Consider the following 14,510-nt stretch of genomic DNA (forward strand, 5'->3'; position numbering starts at 1 on the left):
AAAACTTGAATCTTCTTTGTTATTGGTGCATGCTTGTAATTGTATGGTTAATTCGAACGGTGTCCCGAGCACTAGGAGACATTTAAAGAAACTAGTGACGTGAGGTTATAAGGTACGTTGGAGATACAGCCAGGCATCACTGGGTATTGATATCATACCACTCTTCAATGGGGTCGCTCCCCAACTGACTGGCAACATATACTGTTGAATGATATCAATGCTTGAATGTGCAAAAGTGAGAGAGAAATGAAAATTCATCTCCTGGACCAAAGGATGAGTGTATGGATTGAAATGCATTTTACTAAAAATTCAATGAAAATATTTGAATAAATCACTACAACAAAATACATAATTCCCGACTAAACAAAGTTTAGTCAGAAAATATAAGCCAATCACCGACTAAAAATTTGTAGTCGGTAAAATATACAACAATTGCCGACTAAATTAATTTAGTCTGCCAAAACATATATTTTAGTCGGTAATTTAAATATTTGCCGACTAAATCCCAAGTTAGTCGGGAAATATCATTTTTTCCAATTTAATAAAATAAAGACTTAATTCCGACCAAACTAAATTTAGTCGGTAATTTATATATTTGCCGACTAAATCCCATGTTAGTCGGGAAATATCATTTTTTCCAATTTAATAAAATAGAGATTTAATTCCGACTAAACTATTTTTTGTCGGTAATTTTAATATTTGCCGACTAAATTCCAAGTTAGTCGGGAAATATCATTTTTTCCAATTTAATAAAATAGAGAATTAATTTTATTTTCCATTTTTTTGGAATTTAATTAGATAGAAAACGAAATTCCATTTTCCGACCAAATATATTTTAATCGGGCAATTTCATTTAATCCAAATTAAAAAATCAAACACATTACCCAACTAATAGATTTAGTCATGGAATATCAACTTTTACCCCTTTTTAATAATTTAAAATAAAGGAAATATTTATTCCATCATCCGATTACAGTTGCCACAAGATCGCGAAACAATATTGACGATCAAGATCGTTGATTTTCTTGCACTTGTTGAATTATTCATTCCCGTAAATTTGCGGCTCGATCAGGTTTAGAATATTCCTCTATCGATACGTGAAAAAAAACCAAAAAAAAAATGTTATTAAATAAACAACGGATTTCAGATTATAGTTTACTTTATTTCTGTGTATTTTTTGATAATCCAATAATTTATTAATCTTTTCCTTTTATTTAAGTAAAATAAGCTTTTAAAATATTTTATATGATTAAGAAATTTTGAATCAAAATTCAAACATGATAATATACCAATTACTACACATATACTACTAATATACACTGCGTTTCATCTAATAAATATTTTTAAAATAAAATACATTGAAAATAAATAAGAAAAAAAACTAGTTTTAAAAAAATAATCGGTTTTAAAAAAATAATCTTTATAGGGTTCGAACCCAAATCATTGGGGACTTGAGACACGTATCTCAAACCACTAAGGCCAACAATTTTTTTGTGCTTATAATTAGAACAAGTAATATATATTATATAATTCTATTGTATAAAAATGGGCCTATTGTACGGTAGCCACACAATTGCGACACAACTATGACGATCCATACCGTTCATTTTGTTGTTCTTGGTGTTTTAATAACTGTTGCAAATTTTCAAGTCTATCGGGTTTTGGAAGCTCTTTCATCGGGACGTAGATTCATTAATATGAATTTTTTTGTTATGTACGATAACCAATGTACTTCATTTTTTGCACGAATGATATAATCACTCCCACATTAAAGGTAGACGGTTTTGATTTTCAAAAAACAACTTGAGCGGCCCTCAAGTGGTGCAATATAGGATTTTAACGCGTTTAGAAGCACCAAATGTGTTCTGATCACATGGTTTCCGACGTCTGATTATCACCTATTTAGGGGAGAATGATAAATTTCATAAGATCTTAAATCGTAACGGTTTAGATCGAACATTTGAAAAAATGAGTCTGCAGCTACCTTTCAAATCTATACATCCAACTTATCTAAGTCTAAACCAATGTATTCTGCTATAGTCCAATATACGCTAGCCACACGATTGCGACATAAATATGACAATCCATACGGTTCATTTTGTTATTATTGGTGTTTTAATCACTTTCACAATTTTTTTGGGTCTATTGGGTTTTGGAAGCCCTTTCATCGGGATGTAGATTCATTAATAGGAAATTTTTTGTTATATGCGATCAGTATATAACAATAATCAATTTACTTTATTTTTTGTAAAAATGATATAATCACTCCCACATAAAAAGGTAGACGGTTCCGATTTTCAAAAAACAGCTCGGACAGCCCTCAAGTGATGCATTTTAAGACTCTACGAGAATTTTTCTTTATTGAGTGTATATGCTTTATCGTGCGACTGTCGCACATGATCAGGCACGACAACAGTATAAATAGAAAGAGACGAGGTCGGAGAACAACCCTAGCAGCCCTCTTTCTCTCGGTCTCTCTGTTCTTCTCTCAGGCCCCGTTTCCGGAACGGGAATAAGTACTTATTTTTTAAGAAGGCAATTTCAAGCTCAAAAATCATGTGTTTACGTAAATAATTTTTCTATCAATATGGATCTTGTTTGATAGATCTCATTGAGATCTTTTATACGGTGAAAAAAAAATTGAAAAATAATTTTTTATTTATATTATTTTTGAGTTTGAAAATGTGAAATAAGTACTTATTTTTTAAGAAGTTGTTCTGGAACGGAGCCTCACTCTCATCCGACTCTCTCAACGTCTCTCTCTCTCTCACTCTCTCTCTCTCTCTCAACGTCTTTCTCTCTCCCTCTTAACTCTCAAACAGTGAAGCCGTAGTCGGTGACCACTGACCGGTGGTGACTGCCTTTGCCGTTTCCGTTTCCATTTCCGGCTGTGAGTCGGTGATTGTTCAACGACTGCTATTTCTGTTCCGTTGCTGCTGCCGTTCAGCAACTCAAACGACTCAAACCCTAGATCTACAACTGTCTCTCTTCGTTTCCGGTGACACACAACTCTCAAACGGTGAGTATTTACAACCTTGGCCCGTTTTCATTCACGATCGTCGGCTTTGTCCCATTTTACTGCAAGTACTTGGGGTTTTGATGTGAAAACATGTTAATTCATGCTACTATTTTCGTTTTCTTGTTTGTTGACCACATGTTAATTCCTTCTTGCTACTGCCAATTGCAACCGAGGCTATTGCTTGTTGACAGTAAACTGTTTTAGAGGTTGGTAATAATTTTTAAGTACAATTTGTATTTTGTATGTTTAGTAATGTCTGTGTTAGGTTTTGGTTTTTTTTTTCTTTTTCTAAGACTAATCATACAGGAGAAATCGAAAAATTGTAGTACGAGGTTACACTCTGTTTATGTGTGTTAGGGTTACGAAATGGTTTTTCTAGAAATGGGTACTAATTTTGAACATTCAACCATTTGGGACTTAAAAAACCAACAGCCAGAGTTACACACTGTTTTTTAGGTTGGAGTTGAAACAGATTACTATATTAAATAGACAGAGGAATATTAAAAAATTAGGTAAGAACTAAGAAGCATACCTCTTTTATTTTTTGGGTTGAGGCAAATTTTTTTTAGAACAACACATTAAGCATCGAAAAAGGGCTTCAAATTGGAGTAGTTACTTTTAGCTTAGCCATTATTTTGGCCAATGGCCATTGAGAGAAAGAGAAGAGTATCAGAGAAAGATTGGGAAAACCCATTAATCGAATTGGGGAGAGAGAGAGAATTGCACTCGTTTCCCCACTCTTAGCCAACTCCCCACCGAGGCAGCCAACTCCCACTAGTTGAAATTATACTGCTTTAAATTGGTGAAGTACTGAAGTTGAATTATAATGTTTGGAATTGCAATTTGTTTAGTTTGTTTTCACTTTTGACATGCAATGGTTAAATGCTTTTTCCTCCAGTCCTTCTGGTAGGAAACTCCTATTTGATCTGAATTCTGGTTGTTCACTTGTTCTGTAATTGGTTCATCATTGCAATGTACTTGTCCTGTTCTGTCTTCTGTTTTGATATGACTAGACACAAGCTTTGGAATTTCATAGCAAATTAATAATAAAAAAGTGCATGTTATACAGTAAATCACATTGGATCAATAAATAAAGCTATTAGGTTCTCACACCTCATCATGTGTTTGTTTCATCCCCTTCATCTTGTAGCCTGACTCATTTTCTGCAACTTATACCTTGATAATTTATGAATCCTTGCTTAATTTCCCAATTCTCAAGATTTTCTTATGGTGGAATCCAGATAACGTCTCTGTCCCATGCCTTTTTGTAGCGGATGCCATTTTATATGGAAATGTTTATCCTTATATGGAAATGTTTTATTCTGATAATGTCAGTATTCACTTTGGAGACACTCCATAACTTGAAGCTCTTTTATTGCTCTTATGTGAAGAATATTGAGAACTTCCAGCCAGCTCTTTCCCGGCGCTGCTGCTGCTGCTGCTGGTTTTTCTTGTTTTCTCTTGCTGCTGGTGTATTCTGCTTTCTGCAAATGAAGAAGAGGAAGGAAAAATCTCAGGTGACACATGAGAGGAAGAAGCTGTTGATGAAACTGAGGCTCAAAGCTGAGAAGGTCGCAGCCTGTCTAATGGAAGTAGTATTCCAGGTGAACTGTTTTTTTTTCCCATTTGAATTGAAATTTACAAGTCTCAATAAAGTTTTAAGCAAAAAAGATAGTTCTTTTTGCTAGTAGGCCTCAAATTAGGATTGAATACTACAAACTTAAGAACATTAGAGGCACGGAAATGTGTGCTTTTTGGAAAGATTTTTTTTTAGACGAAAATCGGTTGGTGATGTGTGTACGAAAATCAATGGCACAACACGGCACCGTCGGCACGATTTAAAAAGGCACGGCATGGCACGGCATGACACACGATTAAGTAAACGGGCCGGCACGACATGACACGTCATAAAAGGCATGGCAGAACACAACAAAAAGTGCATGGCACGACACGGCAAAACACCATGGACGCCACCACTGAAGCCACTCCTTTTCTTCCCAACTCCGATCTCTCGCTCTTTCATAAGGTCAGTGTTCCGACTCCGGCCCTTCTTTGGGTCAAGTGTCTCAATTTGTATTCGAAGCACTCGGCTTGGTTCGAGAACAAATAGGATGCGAAATTTGAACTTTGTTGCTGGAAAATGAATTTTGAGTTACTGAAATTGTGATTAAGTGCTGGAAATGTAGTTTTAAGATTAAAAAAGCCCAGTGTAAGTGCTCGAATTGGGTGCTGAGAGCTGGTATGTGCTGAGATTGAGATACAGATGCTGAAATTACATTCTTGAATGCAGAAACTAAGAGTGTAAGTGCATAAATTGAAATTTTAAGTTGGATTTTGTGTTTTAAGTGGTGGAACAATAAAATTAAGAACCTTAGCTTGACTATTGTGTTACAAAGGGGATTGTGTGTTTGGTTTTGGTGATACCGAGTGGTCCGAGTGATATAAAGATATCCGGGTGCTTTATAGTTTACAGAATCTTTGTGCATTACAATCTCTGTTGTGTACATGAATCTCATTTAGAAGAACACCCAATGTTTTGGATGGCTAGTTAAAATGGGCAGGGTAAAAAATGCAGGAAAGACCAAAAGGTTTTCCCTTTGCGGAATATGAGACTGAAGAGATTGCAGACTATGCTGTCGGGCTTTTCTCTGGCTTGTGACTCTTTACAACAGGACATTGAAATTTGCAGTGGGTCCTTTTTCTTTTGTGGATTGAACTAGCTATGTTTGTCGAGGGATCTTGAGTCATACCGTCATTTGGTTGAATATTATGCGGTTTTGCTGTACGGCCTTTCTTATTCATTTGGCTATTTACTCGTGAATTTTGAGATAAGATATTGTCACTCGTAAAGTTGTTCGGCTCAATATTTATCAGATGTAGTCAAGGGCCCAAGCTACAGTAACGCACTACAAAGTGGAATTAACATTTCTTCAGAAATAGGTTGGTTAACTACTGATAGACTATTGGTGGTTGTATTTTAATTACATAGCTCCATTGCTTAGAGGTTAGGATGGAGGTAGGAACAGTCATTTAGTTAAAAAATGGTATGATTCAACCTGCTATATCCTGATTTTTCGAAGAATGGAGGTAGGAGCAGTCATTTAGTTTTAAGAGGTTATGATGGGGGTAGGAGCAGTCAATGAGCTTTGTATTTGCTTAAAGAATAGAAGGGCAAAATAAACTCATTTGAAACTACATGAAAATTCCTAGGACTACTTGAGAAGCGACTTAGTATTTAGCATAAAGGATTGGGAGCCCATTGTCAAGTACTTCATTGATTTTCCATTGCTATTAGGTGACAAGAAGTGTTGATAATGCGTATGGTCAAGTCAGTCCGCAGGAAGAGAAGACTATCGATGCTTTGATAAAAGCAAGGTCAACCTTTTCATAACTCGAGACTTAGGTTGACCTTTCTCTTTCTGTCTTTTTTGTTTTGGAACATGTACTTTTATGCTGCTTCATCGTAGTACTCCTTTGTTGTTTTCTTAGTAGGCGTAGGAGGTGGCCCATGGGACACGATGAGGGAGTTTGATGATAACATCCCCGATCAAGCCTTTGTCAATTTTAAGGTTCCCACTAGTTTGTCCATTTGAATATTGACAATACAGCAAGTGTCCATGTCTGCATTTTGCTGAAATTCAGTAGTTTAGGTAAAAAATTAACTCTTATACCACAAGTATTTTGGACCAAGGGAATTTAACCTCCAGTTACTAAAACCAATATGTTTTTTTTTTTGTTTCTTTAACAGTTGACGGATGGGGAATGCTTCAATAAGGGTCCCTCTTCCCCCACCTCGTTACAGTGCAGCTTCTACCGGCAATAGCTCAAAACTATACAACTTAAGCACTTTTCAGCAAAATACCCCTCCCTACCCTGGATACAGCAATTAAGACTGCTCCATCTTCAAGTTTTGATCAGGTTAGTATCTCAATCAATATTCTTGCTACATCTATTCCTGCTACATCCTATATTGTAATATAGTAGAAGACCGACTGCATCTGATTTTGGTAGTGCACAAGATCATATTGCATGATAGATGGTGGTTTGTTTGTTTTTTTTACAAATTGTCATTTTAGTGGAGTATCCCACAATCCTGCTTTGGGTTACAGAGTATGAAGATCAACATTAGATTTTGGTTGTGGATTCTACGTGCAGCGAGTTGAATTTTTTGTTTGGATACATTTTGTTTAATATTACATGGTTCGTATACTGTTGTTTCGATTTTTGGTTTTTTCCCTTGTTGTCGTTTGACGTGTCATTATTTTGTGCTCTGGGGATTTGGATATAATTTGTTTACTAAATAATTGGTGGACAATTCTATTTATTGGAATTTTTAGTTTCCTATTAATTACAGCATGTTGGCAAATGTGGATGTAATGATCGTTGGCTTCAATTTACAAGGAATGAAAATGGGAAAAGGATTGTAGCAGTTTTTGGGATTTCAGGCTTTTAGAATTGGTTACCAAGGTGTATTATTTTCCAGTTTTTTTTTTTTAAAAAAAAAACAGCTTTTATTGTCGACAAATAACTTAGTCACTGATTGTTTTTTCCCAATTTTTTTTAAAAAAAAATCTATTATTGCCGACTAAAAAAGTTAGTCGCTGATTGTTATTTTTCAGTTTTTTTTTAAAAAAAACAGCTTTTATTGCCGACTAAGAATTTAGTCACTAATTGTTTTTTTCCAATTTTTTTTTAAAAAAAATCTATTATTGCCGACTAAAAAAGTTAGTCGCTGATTGTTATTTTCCAGTTTTTTTTTTTAAAAAAAACTGTTATTGCAGACTAAACAATTAGTCGCTGATGAGTGTTAACATTCCCCGACAAAAGTTTAGTCGGTGATAGTCCGAACATTTACCGACTAAATTTTAATTGCCGACTAAACATGATAGTCGATAAAAAAGCAAACTTTAGCCGACTAAATATTTTTTAGTCGGCAAATACAAGACTAAATATTTTTTAGTCGGCAAATGTATTTGCCGACTCGCTTCCGTCGACCAAACTGACGACTAAATTATTTAGTCGGGAAATTCTTTCGCCGACTAAAAATGTCACATTTGCTGACTAAATGGTTAGTCGGGAATGGTGAATTTTCTTGTAGTGAATGTTGTTTTACTCATAAACTGTTATATAATGTGAAATATTTCCATGGTCAATTTTGGTATACATATCTCACCCGAGTTGACTTATGCAAAATGTTTTACATTTTTCCAAGAAAATAGCATGTCTAGCCATCAACTCATCAATGCTTGTTGGTGCTATGTGGACAACCATAAGTTGCCCAATGGTTTGTAATTATTATACTTGTACACTTAGAAACTCTGTGATTAATTATGTTATTTATTGTACACTTTTGCATACTTTTTTTGTGTATATGCATGTTTTAAAATGACGATGATGCTAGAAATTCTTAAACTAGAATATAAGAAGGCCTTCAGCAGCTTAACACCCGCTTGGTCGGTCACGACTTCCAAGATCAATTTTGAGTTGTGACAAGAGGCATGCATGAAAAGAGAAAGAGATATTGACGTGGTGGCAGTTTCACATTAAAACATTCACATGATACTCACGGAGAAATCCTCTCCCCAGAACATTTATAAACAGGATAATATTTGCTCCTTGATTTCCAACAGCCAAGTAAAATGGTTGTGTCCTTTAATTGCCATTGACAATAAAATAAGCTGAAGATGAGAGCCTCTTAAATACGTCCTTATGCCCATACATGTTGCTATCATAATCAAGCACCAGTAATATTATTAGAAGAAATTATTAGTTTTAAAATATGCAAAATATCCAACATGTATACTTTTCAAGTTGAATCTTAGCTTTGATGGATACAAAGGAATTTGCAGTACAAAATAGATGTCTACTATAACGGCTTTGTAGTCTTTGAGATGACAGTTAGTATTGTTCATTACAAGGTTACAGTACTCTCTAAAGGACGATCTGTGTTTTTAGCTCCTTTCAGTTTCAGACACTACCCGACGGGAGGATGGAGATCTCCATGGACTTCTAATCTCAGCATTCATCAAGTAACCTGCAACTCTAACTATCCTGACTGAAACGCTCTCATTATTTGCATTCACATCAGCCACTTGAGATGAGTGATGACGGCAGTAGTTCCTCAGTAAGTGCCCAAGGAATAGGAGAAAACAAACAGAGGAAGTGCCAACGGAGAAGAAGAATAGGCCCCAGAAGCTTCGGAGGCTCAAGCTATCAACGTTCTCCTCCATTGTATTCTCAGTCATATTCAGATAAGATTTTGAACACACTTTGTTGGGAGTTAACCAAGCCTCTTCTAGGCTTTTCAGAGTCCCGTTCTCTGAGAGTTCGAGAATGACTTCCGAGACACTAGCAACTAGTGAAGAACCTTTTTGGAATACCTGCAAAGGAACATGAATATATGAAGATATCTTTGTACATGCTTTGAAGTCATCAAATACTATGAAATAAAAGGAAAAGAAACGCCAACAAAAAGGAAAATTTTTTGCATGTTCAGTACTCACAAAGCCAAATCCTCCAAATCTGTATGTGGTTCCAATGATGGTAAATTTCCTGCAATTTTTATTGACAAAAACTTTGGCATAAGGGATCTCAAGAAACGCTGCTGAGATATTGTCGGCCTCGAACTCCCGTAGATACTCACCCTCGTCGTTGATGAGACTTACATTCTTGTAGTTAAGCACATCTCGAACGTAATTATGCATGAATGTATAATTATCACAACCGACTTTTGATGGAGACCAGGGTTTCGGTCGGAGTCGTGAGATTGTAAGCATTGACGTGAGGTTAGCGGTGTAGCTTTGGGTTAAGACCAATGCCAGAAAAAGCCACACCACCACCACAATCCGAGCATAGTTGCTTTGAATCCTCTCCCCTGCGCAATTAACTTAGTGTACTTTTCTTTCCGAGCATAGCTGCTCCCATTCTACTAACTGAATACTTATTTTTTAAATTAAAGATGATATATTGTGAAGGAATAATCTCTCTCGTAAAACAGAAAACAAATTAATTAAAAAATAAGAACCTTAGCGGAACGGGGTAGCTTAAGGCTTCGTTTCGGAATGTGAAATAAGTACTTATTTTTTAAAAAGACAATTTCAAACTAAAAAATGATGGACTTATTGAAATTTAAAAATATGCACTATGGATCTTGTTTGAAAGATCTTATTGAGATCTTTAATACGGTGCAAAAAAAATTAAAAAATTATTTTTCATTTACATTATTTTTTAATTTGAAAATGTGAAATAAGTACTTATTTTTTAAGAAGATGTTCTGGAACGGGCTCTAATTAAAAACGGTATTCATAACAGATTTCTTAGTGGTTTTTACTCCCTCTGCCCCTTTTTTAGAAGTTCATTACAATTCTGCGTGACATTTTCAATAGCTTATATCTCTCAACATATATTATATATAATTTTTTGTTTGATCGGCAAAATAATTATTAAAGGAAGACATATAATATATTTTACATTTCTAAAATCATTGTGTTATAAAAATAAGGTGAAGGTACACAAAGACCCACTCAACTATCATTTTTTCTTACGGAGATCCACTAACATTTAAACTGCCCGTATTGCAATTTTTTTTTTATAACTAAATGTCCGGGTCAACTTACGCACACCTCGACTAACTTTTAAAACTACTCAAATTACATATTTTTAATAATAAAAGTTGAGAGTTAAAGGCAATTGAAAATAGGTCGTAGAACAGTAGTAGACATTTAAAAAGAAACGGAAGGAGTAATAAATTAATGGTGTGTCACTGTTGATTAGATATGCGTAAAGTCATATATTTACGTTGCATACGTATAGAAATTAATCTTGTTATATATATATCAGTCATTTTCAAATGAAGAGATCTTTATTTTAACTAAAATAAAGATCTCGCCATTTCTCCCATTTTCCGTTCGAATTTCGATGATCCGAACCGCTCAATATGTTCAGAACGTGATTTTAAGAGTACTTACGAGGAATCAGCAAAAAAAATGACCTGGAAGGGTTTCATCCGAGCAGTTTTTATTTGAACCATTCGATAAAAAATAAACAAAAACTGCTCGAATGAAGCCTTTTCGGTCATTATTTTTTACTGATTTCGCGCAAGTACCTTTAAAATCACGTCCTGAATACATTGAGCGGCTTGGATGATCGAAATTCTATCGGGAAAGGGAGGTCCTTATTTTATTAAGTTAAAATGGTTTATATATATATACATATATATATACACACACACACTTACTGTGAGCAAGGAAGAGTGAAGAGAAGGTGAACCAAAGAGCACTTCCGAGTTGATCATTCCACGGACCACTGAAATCCGGATTGGACCGATGTTCGACGAACCAAACTATAAGCATAGTGTAGACCAAAACAGCCGCTGTAGCCAACCACATTCCCAGAGTGAAAGGCTTCAGGAAAATCCACGGCTTCGGGCTGGGCTTCACCGGCACTACCATCGACAAGCCCGACTCTGTAAACGGTACGGTGAATTCCACTTTCTTCGATCGGTTTGCTAATATTGTTATATCGCCTACGGCAGCGCAATAAGTCTTCCATATTTATATGCACATGTACACAGATCTTGTGTTAAACAAGAAATTAAAGGAACCAGAAATGTATAATGAAGAAGTAATTCAGTCCTACTCTGTAGCACATCATTTTCGATAGTTTTTCTTCTTTGATAACTGGATCTCCAGGCTAGACCTCAACTAATTATGGACTCTTGTACGTAGTTAATGACCGGGCAAACTGTGAGACCCGTACTTTATCTTTCCTCCAATTAGCAATTAATAACGTGGATTAATATTATTGGAAGGCTTGTGGTGTGAGACCCGGGTCTTTATTTTAGCAGTTAATCAAAAGTATTAACTGTAAGGGTTGATTGTGTAAAATTTGCCAATGTGAGTGGTAAATGGAAAATTGTGAGAAGAGAGAAAACTAAAAATGGATTAAAAGAGAGAGAGAGAGAGAGAGAGAGAGAGAGAGATATTTGCATGGAGGGCGTGACATCATTTGGCTAGCTTGCACACGTGAGTTTGGTGAGAGGTGTAAGCATTTGTGTTAATGTGTTATGTGGAGGGCGTGAGTTGGATGAGAGGTGTAAGCATTTGTGTTAATGTGTTATGTGGAGGACATGCAGAAAAGGAGAAGATATGCATATGTTGTACTCCCTCCGTCCCTTTTTTATAGTCCTGTATTTTATTTTGGGCTGTCCCTTAATAAGTGTCCATTTTGCAAAGTTAGTGGGTAAAAGTTGGTACATTGTCTATTTTATCCCTAAAAGTATATTTCTTTTTGAAAAGTAAGTGAGTAAAAGTGTAATGATGATGGGTAAGTAGGGAAAGTGGAGGAAAAAATTGATGTGAAAGATATAATGATGATGTTTTTTTAATAAGTTGAAATTACGAAGCAGGACATTTAAAAAGGGACGGAGGGAGTATAAAGTCTTGACATGAAGAAAGGGGGGAGGTGCCCATGGGAGGGGGCCTTCTCTTAAGAACGTGTCTAATAAGGAAAAAAAAGAAAAAGAACAGCAGAACAGTTGGAGGGTGCAACCTGCATAATTGTATGTATGAACAGCTTTGTGGTTTGTTGTAAATAATGATGTGGGACGGGTCGTACACATTAATTTCTACGTTGTGGTACTTGTAATTTCGGGTCGTTACACAAACGCTAAAGTGGTCCAAAAATTTCGAATGTTTGGCTTCCGAGAGATTTGATCATGCGAGAATAACTAGCACTTGGGGTTCATTCTTGAAATTTTTTTGGATAACTCATTCTCAATAAATTGTTACTAATAGAGATTTGTTTGCAAAGAATCTATCATATGTGTCACTGTCCCAGTATTTTGAATGGATGGTCCGGATTAAAATAAAACTTTTCCGGATAGGAGTTACTCTGGACCATTGATTACAAAGACGGACGGTCCAGATCATGTGCAGCACATGCTGCACAACACGCTCCCCCGATCCTGAAAAAGGAACATAAAAGAGAAGTGCTACAATACCGGGTATAGTGAGTGTTTACGAAAATTTAATACCGGGTATAGTGAGTGTTTACGAAAATTTATTTTTGCTAATTTTGAGTTTCTAGTTTTTCAAAATCAATTTGGAGTGTCTACCAAAAATTCTAGATATAGATTCTCGGATTTTACAGATTTTAAAAACCTAAAAATAAATGAAAGTCTGATAATTCCAAAGCTTGGTTTGGGTAACTTTTGGTGTTTTTCGGATAAAATTTTACATTTTAAGTCTTATGAAAGTTGATTTTCAGCTTTTTGAAATAAACATAACTAGTTTTTACTATAACTTAACTATAATTTCACAGTTATGATAAACATGTTATCTGCTTCTACAAAAATCTAAAATCTAGAATATGCAGCAGAATCTGAAGATAGAATCTAAAATCTGTATCTACAGCTATCGCAAACATGCCTATAATCTCCTTATTTGCATAATATTTTGCATAGAAGTTCATAACATTTTTAGAAAAATTCAAATCATCAAGATTATTGAAACTCATTACATATGTATATCAGTATTACTCATTCAAGGTTGATATTATGAAAACTATAAATGTTCAAATGGTCGAAGAGAGATAGCTTACCTTGTTGGCTACACTATCAACTAATTCATCATACGTCCCATTGAACTCCACAAATTTACAAGGCCTACCCAATATCCTTCGAACCTCTTGAAAAATTTCAATGCAGAAACCGGAGTAATCCCTCTCGTCTTGATTCTTAGAATTACTTATCTTCACAAAGTTTTCAAAAGAGGCCTTGCCTGGAACTCCAATTATTAATGTGTCATTATTCTGTTCTGTACAATCACCTTCAACAACAGAGACTTGAGAGAGAGTAAGAAGGAATGATATGAACAGTACTAGTATTGGGATGAACAAGAAGGTTGGTTTTCTGGTAGAGCGGAGGGAAGGCATTTTGGGATTCCAAATAATTGCAAGTGTCGTACGTAACTTGTGAGTTGATTATTGGCCTTGTGCTTCTTCATTTATATCGGGGGGGGGGGGGGTGAGGGGAAGTGGGGTGGAAAGTCCAAAGAGTGATCTTTACTTGTGAGTTGATTATTGGTCTTGTGCTTCTTCATTTATATCGGGGGGGGGGGGGGGGGGGGGGGGGGGGAAAGGGGGGTGGAAATTACAAAGATTGAGTCACGATCTACTATACTAAAGGGCAAGTAGCTTGATTGGTTCAAATCCAAGTCGTGAGCCAGAAGGAAAGCCAGCCGGAGGGGAAGTGGGGTGGAAAGTCCAAAGAGTGATCTTTACTTGTGAGTTGATTATTGGTCTTGTGCTTCTTCATTTATATGGGGGGGGGGGGGGGGAAGGGGGTGGAAATTCCAAAGAGTGATCTTTGTACTGAAATTCTTTGTATCTCTCCAACAAAATGCATTGCTAATCGTTTGATCACATCAAATTTTTTATGAAAAAAATCTAACACAATTTAAAGACCCAAAGTACATGGGAACAGAGATATATA

The 14,510-nt window shown here is 35.6% G+C and overlaps 1 protein-coding gene and 1 long non-coding RNA gene across 4 annotated transcripts; one reads left to right on the forward strand and one right to left on the reverse strand.

Moving 5' to 3' along the window:
- Nucleotides 1–2,450: 2,450 nt before the first annotated feature.
- Nucleotides 2,451–9,504, forward strand: LOC131313303 (uncharacterized). 3 transcript variants are annotated; one of them, XR_009196157.1, is made up of 4 exons: nt 2,451–3,019; nt 4,411–4,623; nt 5,595–5,707; nt 6,768–7,165. It is a non-coding gene; the product is annotated as an uncharacterized LOC131313303 (long non-coding RNA). The 3 variants fall into 3 exon arrangements; XR_009196158.1 differs by having other exon boundaries at nt 2,751–3,019; nt 4,355–4,623; XR_009196159.1 differs by lacking the exons at nt 2,451–3,019; nt 4,411–4,623 and adding an exon at nt 7,374–9,504 and having other exon boundaries at nt 5,052–5,707; nt 6,768–6,937.
- Nucleotides 8,971–14,029, reverse strand: LOC131313288 (glutamate receptor 2.7-like). The gene is made up of 3 exons (XM_058341523.1): nt 13,619–14,029; nt 11,256–11,562; nt 8,971–9,893 (listed from the first exon to the last, which is right to left on the reverse strand). The coding sequence occupies exons 1-3, from the start codon at nt 13,949–13,951 to the stop codon at nt 8,971–8,973; spliced, it is 1,563 nt and encodes a 520-aa protein (XP_058197506.1). The 5' UTR covers nt 13,952–14,029.
- Between the last annotated feature and the right edge of the window lie 481 nt (nt 14,030–14,510).

Source organism: Rhododendron vialii, chromosome 13a, assembly GCF_030253575.1.
Source record: "Rhododendron vialii isolate Sample 1 chromosome 13a, ASM3025357v1".
Taxonomy (NCBI): Eukaryota; Viridiplantae; Streptophyta; class Magnoliopsida; order Ericales; family Ericaceae; genus Rhododendron; species Rhododendron vialii.